Here is an 8,826-nt window from a genome sequence, read left to right as displayed (position 1 = left end):
CGGTGCTGACCTCAACTTGCCGCGCTGCAGCCTGAGCCCATTGCTCCTCGCGCTGTGGCCGCCCCCGTCGTGCCGAGCACAGCCCCGCGTAGCCTCCCCTGCAGCTACCACATGCCCCGCTCCGGCTTCTCCGCTGCAGACTCAACCAGCCCAGCTCCCTGCGCCTCTCCTCACAGTCGTGTCCCCAGTGCCGAGCCATTGTCCTTGCCAGGGTGTCCCCGTCTTTTCTGTAGCTGCCCCCAGTTCCTGCCCTTCCCAGCCCTCGCACGAGTTCGGAGCGACTGGAGCAAACCCTGGCCCCGAAGCCCGGTCTCTTCCTCGAGCCAGGCTGGATCTGTCCTTCCAGACGAGCTGCCCTGGGGTTTCGTCTGCCGTGCAACGTGCTCCCGTCTCATCTGTAAGATGTGACAGCCGTGTGGCACCCGCAAGCCACTTGCCATGCTGCCCGGCCGTGACACTGTAATAGTCCTCTGCCATCTCGGACGTGCTGCCCTGCTCCTGGGGCTGTTCTTCTCCCAGGGGCTGGCTGAAGACCAGTCATGTCTGCCCCCTCCACCCGGGGACGTGGGGGTCACAGCAGGTCTCGGGGACCTTGTTCTGCTTATGATTGATGTGAATTGTTGCCGGGCCTCAAGACGTGTCCATGGCGCTGCATCGGCAGTGACAGCCCTGCCTCGCAGACCTGGAGCCCTCTGGACAGATGGAGCGTGCAAGCGATGAGCCCGGGGAGGCTGCGGCCCGGTGCACACGCAGGCAGTGCAAAGGGACAACCTGACCCCAGGTCTCTCAAGTTCCTGCCAGCTTCTGAGCTTGCAAAGCTGGGCCTGGTGCAGAAATCAGTAGCTGCAGCATCATGGGGTGTCGTGGAGAAGAGAGAGCTCGATCGAGCAAAGAGAGCTGCAGGGCTGCAACGGAGCAAAGGCCGCAGCTCGGGCCAGACCTTCCTCACCTGCCCCGCCAGGACACGGTCAGAGCAAGAGGGCATCGTGCCCTGCCCTGCGACCTGGACGGAGTCTGTCGGGCCTGCCCTACGCAGCACCCCAGAGCTCAGAGCAGTACCTTCAATCTGCCTCCCACACCGGTTTTAATCTGCCTCCTGCACCGGTTTCAATCTGCCTCCCACACCAGTTTCAATCTGCCTCCCACACCGGTTTCAATCTGCCTCCCACACCGGTTTCCCCCAGATCACTGGCTCCACGGGCTTCAGTGCTGCAGCGAGGAGGCAGGCTGCCTCCACCGGAGCCTGTGCTTGTCTCCAGCAGCACACGTCAGCACTTGGCCCGATCTTATCGCTGGTGCTTCCCTGAGCCCTCTGCCTCCCTCCTTCCTAGGGGCTTTATGTTCCAAGATCCAAAATATTCCATTAGCTCCCCTGGCAGCAGCACTTTAAATCCCTGGCAGAAGCAGCATCGCCTCCCCCTCAAGCTCCCCGAGCTGAACCACACACAGCCCTGAGTCTGCAGGGAATGGCTACGACGTGCATGTTGCACAGGCGCCGGGCAGACGTTCCCACTGTCCCTCCTCGACCCCACAGAAAGTGTCTCAGCCACCCCAGGCTGCGGGGTGATGCCTCTGCTTTCTAATGTCCTCTGAGAGCGAACTGCCATCCGCCTCGTGAGCCCTCTAACGATGCTGCCTGGAGGTCCATGGTGAAAGGGGGGTGATTACGGCTGATGGGTGGACGGGCACCAAGTGGGATCCCTCAGACCAAAGCCAGTTTCTTGTCTCCGGGACTGGGAGATGGAGCCGCAGTCTCGTGGCGACAGCCCCGTCGTGCTACAGAAGCGGTAATGCCGAATGGATCAGGACCACGTCTCCCACGGCTCACGTGGGGCATTTCACAAGTGGCCTCAGTGCTTGTTTCCTACCCCGTCCCTCAGGGTGAAACTCCTGGCATCTCCGCAGCCGGTCACTGCCACTCGCCGAGCGCGCGCTGGCCCCAGACAGGTCCTGCTGAGGCCGAAGCTTTGTCTTCCTCCACAACGGACATGTTGGATCTCCGCGTTCTTGCACATTTGCAAGGTGCTGTTTTGGAGCTGTTCATCCTCCTCCTCTTTAGCAAAGCAAGCAGCGCCTGCTCCATTTTCTGGAGGTAACAGGGCAGGTCCCTGCCCCTCTATGACTTCTGCAGCTTACCTCCACAGTGCGGTGGAGGAGCAGCACAGGGGAGCAGTGCACCTGCGTCAGGGACGTTGCAAGGACTCTGGGACAAGCAGCAAGGAGGCAGCTCCCCCTTTAAAAACCCATGCTGTGTTTCATGCTGGGCCCAGCACCCGTGGGAGCTTAGTTGACCCTGGGTAGTTGCCCATGCAGGGCAGTAGCGTTTCCAGGGCTGTTCTTGGGTGCTGAGTCCCAGGGAGTTGATTTTGGGAGCTCCTAGTATGGGGGATATAGGAGCATATCGAGAAGTGGGGCTGCAAGGCACCTCCAGAGATCACATCTAGTCCAACCCCCTGCCTGAGGCAGGTTGGGATTTCACCCCAGACCCACCCATTGTCTAACCTCAGGCTCCTCTTTCACAGGGGCAGGGGGTTTCTCTGAGGGACCCGGAAAGAAGGGGGCGTCCCGGCTGCACTGGGGCCCTGCAGGAAGTCCAAGACGCACACCCACTTGCATGCAGGCTTAAACCAGACACGGGTGACACTGCGATCCCTCGGGGATATGCACGGGTGCTCTGCACGTGTTCCCCACCCAGCAGCGCTCAGGCTTTTGCCCCAGGGGTCACAGGAGACGATGCACAATGCAAACACGGCGGGGTGTGCATCAGGGACCACGTCTGGTGGGTTTGGCTTGGCCGGTGCTTTGCTGCTGCAGAGAACCTGCCTGTGCCTTGTCTGAGGTTATTGTCAGAGCAGGAGAAGGAGGAACCCGCATGGAGCCTTGCCAGCCTTCTGCAGCAGAGCGCTCCCCCGTGCTGCATTTGTCACTCAGCCCATGGGGGCTGCTCCCCTCCTCCATCCCGAGAGCGTGCCGTGCGCCCTGCCCTGCCCTGATCCTGCCCGGAGCAGCCGCCCCGCTGCATGAGAATGCGTTGTGACACATGAGCTACCGCTTCTGCCTCGAGTCTGCACAGCAAAGCCAGAGCACCTGGTCCCAAGGCATCTGCATGCACCGTGAAGAAGCCACGGCTGTGAGCGCCCAGGGGCCCGCGGCCCGTGTTGTGGAGACTCCCATCCCACGACGGGAGGATAAAGCCTAGCAATCCTTCCCAAGTCCCCGGGCCTGGCTGCAGTAGAGCTGACGCAGGCAACCCCGCGAAGCACCACGCCGGATGGGGTGTTCCAGGTAATAACGCGCCTTACTCCACTGGGCAGCAAGGAATAAAGGCCCTGGACCCTGGGAAAAGGATGCACTGGACTAGGCTGCTGATTCCCTCCGTGCTAAGGTATGGACGCTGTATGGCGGGGCAGGAAAGGGAGGGGGGTTTCGTATCCATCCCAGCACCTGGACACGTTCCTCCCCGCTAGCACTGCTGCTTCGAGGCTTTCTGGGGCTGCTGCCAGCTCTGCTGGAATCAGCCTGGCCGCTGATCCGGTAGCGTTGCTGCAAATAAGGCCGTCGCATGGCTGACAGCCTGCCCCTGCAGCGCCGGTGCAGTGAGTCTTTGGAGCGGCCGGGGAAACGCTGCAGACGGGAAGCCTCAGCATCCTCAGTCCCTGCCTCTTTAGGGCAGGTGGGGCACGTGCCGGATCTCTGTCCCACGCTCCTGTTCCCTTTGCTCCCAGGCTGGGCCCTTCCCTTTGTGCCTGGCATTTCCGCAGTGCACATGTTAGGTGTCGGGACACCCGCGTTCGCAGTCTCTGTCTTGCTTCCCAGGTCCACTCTGTGCTTTTGACTCTCATTGGTCTGGTCCTTTCCCAGTCTTCTTGCTATTTGGAGGCATTTCTCTAGGGTTGGATGTTTCTCTTCCATCAGCTGGAATCGCATGTCCCACACATGTCCGTGTCTCTCATTAGGGAATGTCTTGTCCCAGAAGTCCCATAGGGCTCCCGGTGCCGGCGTGTGGCTCTCAGCTCTCAGCTCCCTCTCCTGCTTCATGCTGTCATGGAAAAAATAAAAATAAAGCAGGCTGTCTCCTTCTGCCTGGGGTCACAAGACTCATCAAACGCTTTTATCGGCTGCTCCAGCGCTTCAAAGGCTATCGCTGGAAGCCTCATCCCTTTCCTTCGGTGAGACTGTCTAAAAGCTTTACTTTCATATCCACATCAGGGCCGGCTCCATGCGGACTCAGGTTATGTTCTGGGTCTGGCAAGCCAGCTCTCCTGCTGGTCCGGACCTCTAGGCCGCCTGCATGCTGTTCCTCCCTGCTGCTCTGTTTCCCTGCTAATTATTTAGTTATTTATTTGATTTAATTATTATTCATGATTTAATTATTGATGTGGTTTTGTATTTAGTTATCCCCGGTGATAGTTCTGACTTGGCGGATCCAGGCTCCAAAGTGGGTTGATGGACGGTCGGGGCGCGGGTGCATTTAGTGTGGTGCGCAGGTGTTTCGGGACAACCCTTGCCCTTGCTCGGGTATGGCCAGGCCTGCTGCACGCACAACGCCAAAGGCAGAACAAGGCCCACAGTTGTGCTGCAGGAGAATTTGGGCTGGATCCTGAGACTCCGAGACCCCCATTGACCCGGCTAGAGCCTCCGGTGCTCAGCTCGACACAGGATCAGGTCCTTAAAGCAGAACCTGTTTCCCCCGCACAGCCTTGTTGGTCCCCAGAGCTTGTGCCGGCGCAGTTGCAAGCTGCCTGCTCGCACCCGGGGTTCGCTCCATGAATAAGAGATGTGTTGAGCTACGGTCAGAGCGCGTTCTCAGCTCTGCCGCGTCCGGGCAACATCGGCTGGCAGGGGGCTGCGTCTCCAGCCGCAGACCCCTCAAGAATAATGGTTCACAGGGAGAAGGAAGCCAGCCGTGGAGCCGACTGATGCAGGCTCCGAGCTCCCAGCACTCAGGTGCTGCCAGGACAGGACAAGAAAGCCAAGCAGCAAATAAAGCGAGGGGCAGCCTTGGGGGAAACTGAGGCAGCACTAAGAGGCTGCAAACCACGATGTTAAATGTGCATTGGGATCCAGAGACCTTCACCCCAGAAGTCACGGATGGGCAGGGGGATGCGCTGGAAAACACGCAGGCGATACCAGTAGGATGTTGTAAGTAAAACCACTGCCCCAGGGCTGGGTGGTCCGATGGTCTCGAGTCTTTCCCACCGTTGCCAGTCGCGATGGTGAAACAGAACGGCTTGAACAGCACAGCCTGCGCCTCCGGCCAGGATCAGCCTGGTGCAACCCGTGAAGGAGGATACAGATTATTGCAGCTGCTGAGAACCTGGCCCCTAAGCTTCGTGCCTCCTTCTCTTGTGCGCTGGCTTTCCCCGGGCCTCCCCCGGAGCCCGCCATACACCAGCGGGCCTCCCCCCAGTGATCCGCCTCCAGGGATTTAATTGCACCAGGACCCTTGTCCGGACAGGGAGCGTGCTGGTTGGGGGGCAGTGGGAAAGGAACGGCAGCGCCCCGGGATCCCCCAGCCCCTGCTCCATCCATCCCTGGATCGAGGTTCATCCTGGCCCCGGGCGGCTGCCCGCGGTCCCTCACAACCTACGTGCCTTCCCCCCAGGTGGCTCCGGGCCTCGCCACTGGGGCTGGGCTGCACCCACCCTGCACGGGGGAGTGTGTGTGTGAGTGTGTGCATGAGTGTGCAAGCTGTATTCATGTGTAAGTGCATGTGTATGTGTGCGCGCGCATGTGAGTTGTGTGCGGGTGTGTGAATGTGTCGGTGCATGTGCGTGTCTATGTGTAAGCGCGTGAGTGCATGTGACTGTGTGCATGGGTATGCATGTCAGTGTGTGTGTGCGTGCACATATGGACACAGGTATATACACGCTGGTGCGTGCCTGCGCACATAAGAGTATACACGGTTGTGTGTCAGTTTGTGCATGTAGGTGTGTGCGTGTGTGCGAGTACATCTAAGTTGCTGAGACTCCCAGGCTCCTTTCCCTGGGAGCGGGTTGGAAACCAGGACCCTGCACAGAGGCATCTCCATTACAGCCTCGTGCACACGGGATGTGGCAGTGCATCCAACAACACGCACATAATGGCCACGTACGCTGCACTGCCTGTGCGGCTGGCTATTTCTAGCCGTGCCCTCTGGATTTGCAGCTAGGGGCTCTTCGGAGCCGACGCGAGGATTCACCGCTGGCACGTGAGCTGGCTACCGAGCCCACTGAGCCATGGGACGAGGCGAGAGACTGCTGCTGCCCATCCTGGCTGCAGGCTCAAGGGTGCTCCCCCAGGGCTGGGGAGCCTCCAGGGATCCCCTCTCCCTCTACACTGCAGTCCCCTTCCCAGAGCCCTTCTCCTGGACCACCTTGCCAACCGGCCAGCATTGGATAAACCACGTGGCAGGGATGACTGAGCTGTTCTGCAAAGAGATGCCATCGCCACAGCCCCCAAAACCTCCGTGGCCCACGACAGTGGGGAGCGGAGCATCTCTTGCTCCCGGGCAGGGCGCCTTCCAGATCGGGGGAGCGGCGTGTGGGCAGGGCAGCAAGGAGGACCCTGACCTTGACTCTGACCCTGCTCTGGCTCCTGGATTGAGGTCCTCGGTCTTCAGCGCTGTAAACTTGGTGGCATCTCCTGCACTCAGCTCCTTCATCAGACTGCCGCACGGATGCTAGAGTCCTGACGGGTCCTCGGTCCCCCGCCCATGCTTGCCCAGGGAAGCGAGACCGTGGCTGGGCTCTGCGGGGCCCAGACACCAGCCTGATGCCTCGGTGCATCTCAGCCCACAGCCAGGCATCAGGCTCTTCAGCTTCTCTGGTTCGGGTGTGATGCATCTGCCCCATGCGGTGCAGGGTTTACAGGCCTGGGGCAACGGCTTTTGTCTGGCAGCTGCATGGTTATTGTTTCTCCCTATACCCTGACAGCTGTGCATGGAGCTGTATAGGTGTGGTTTCCATGAGGCTTAGCCTGGGGAAGTATGGAAAGGAGAGGCAAACTCCTTCACAGCTCTTCCAAGGGGCTTCGTGTGGATCCAGAGGTGCTGGCGGGGAGTGGGCAAGGAGGGCGCAGAGGGAGTGGGGCAGGGGCAGGAGAGGGCAGGTTTCTTCCCGTCCCACCTGCCTGGGGCAAGTGGGGCGATTCTGGCAATGCAGAGAGGCAAACAAACCCAGGCCTCAAAATGGAAGTTGATACGACCCCCCGGGAAGCAGCTCTCTGCTCCTGGGCACGCGCGATGCCCTGAGCTCAGGGGCTCCCGGCAATGCAGAGAGCACTTCAGCAAAGGCAGAGAAAGCCAGGCCTGCGTTTTTAGCGTAAAAAAACCCCCAAGAAGATTGTGAAGATTGCAACTCGAGGGGCACGAGGCCGGCTGGAGGCCTCCGGGGTCCTCAGTCCCGAGCAGCTTCTGGACCGCGGCTCCAAAGGGAGAGGTGTCTGCCACCAGCACCGGAGACCTCCGTGCCGAGACTCTGCCCGCTGGATGCTGCCGTTAGAAATTAGGTCAGTCATTCGTCTCGGGCAGATTTCTTCTCAAGTACGAAGCGGGATTTATCCTCTGGGAATGCTAAACGAACGGAGCAGAGAGCATGGGGGAGGTGGCAGCGGGCTGGCGTGAAAGGGGGGAGACTTTGCGGAGCTAGACCAAGGGGCACCTTATTGTCAAGATGTAGGCTTTGCATGGGGACAGGTACCGAGCGTGGCCGTCAAGGGCTCGGCATAGCTGCCACGGGCCGAAGGAATGCCTTGAGGCCGCGTCTTCTGCTAATGCAAGTCAGCATTCACACCTTACCTCACTTCAGTGGGAACTGCAGACGCTGGGGGTCTGCCCCTTGAGCCCGGCGGGCGCTTGCTCCGGGTTGCATGCGATCGGGAAGGGGCCAGACCACGATCTCTGCACGGAGTTAGCGGACAGACAGCGGGAGTCTGGCAGGACCTATAGCAGTGGGGGTAAAGGGGGGGTACCCTGGACGTGAGCGTGTCAGACACTAATACTGCCCACGCCTCCTTGTCCCCGCTGCCTCGGCACTGGGGCTTGCTTCTCCTCCGTGCTGCGCAGGCGCCTGGCCGTGAGCTGCCCGGCGACAGCCAGTCACATCAGCACTGCAGTAAAATGCACAGATCTCCCCGAAAGAGACTCCTGACCCGCCAGCGGGGAATCTGTATCGGGGAGAAAAGTCAGGGTGATTTTCCAGGAAAACCTCATTGCCGGAAGGTCCCTCATCGGATGCGCCGGCCTGGTCACAGGTGCGATGAAGCCCCCGGGTGTCAGCATCCAGGAGGCAGACACAAAGCCTTGCCCTGGGATTGCTGTACCTATTCTGACCCCATCCAGGAGCCCCAGGCCTGAATCAGGCTCTGTTGTAGGTGCTGCAGAGACTCTGAACTGAGAGACGGTCCCTGCGCCCGGCATGGCTTCTGCTCTCGTTCTCATGGCCTGCCGTGCCAGGTCAGCCCAGCAGCCTGAGCTACCGCGGATAGATATAGCTCACAGGCAAAAGGGCCCTGCCAGACTTGCAAATGAAAGCTGGATAGAAAAGTCGTTCCATGTTTTTAAGCACTAACTTTGTAGCTGGTTGGCTGCTTTGTAGCTGGATTGACATTTTTATGGCATGAGAATTACTTTGCATGTGCAGCTGGTCTTACTTGACACATGTGGCCCATTTACACGTATTGCACGATTCACCAGTTCATTGCATAATGTATGTAATGTGTGGCAGGGCCCGACGAGACCTCGGTCCCAGCACAGGAGTCCCCAGAAAGCCCCGGCTGGCACTCTCGTGCTGTTGCAACGCCCCATTTGAGGATTTGCACGCCTGCCTCATCCCTGATGGAAAGGGT

General features: G+C 59.8%; 1 protein-coding gene across 1 annotated transcript in view; it reads right to left on the bottom strand.

Annotated features, from left to right (window-relative positions):
• Positions 1 to 477, bottom strand: part of MSRB1 (methionine sulfoxide reductase B1) — a 4,568-nt gene extending 4,091 nt beyond the window's left edge. Inside the window, exon 1 of the mRNA XM_025204647.1 lies at positions 293 to 477. Coding sequence (XP_025060432.1) covers positions 293 to 477 — 185 coding nt within the window. The remainder of the gene's footprint in view (positions 1 to 292) is intronic.
• Between the last annotated feature and the right edge of the window lie 8,349 nt (positions 478 to 8,826).

Source organism: Alligator sinensis, unplaced genomic scaffold, assembly GCF_000455745.1.
Source record: "Alligator sinensis unplaced genomic scaffold, ASM45574v1 scaffold1283_1, whole genome shotgun sequence".
Classification (NCBI taxonomy): domain Eukaryota; kingdom Metazoa; phylum Chordata; order Crocodylia; family Alligatoridae; genus Alligator; species Alligator sinensis.
Note: the sequence above shows the minus strand (reverse complement) of the source record. Positions and strands in the feature narration are given on the sequence as shown.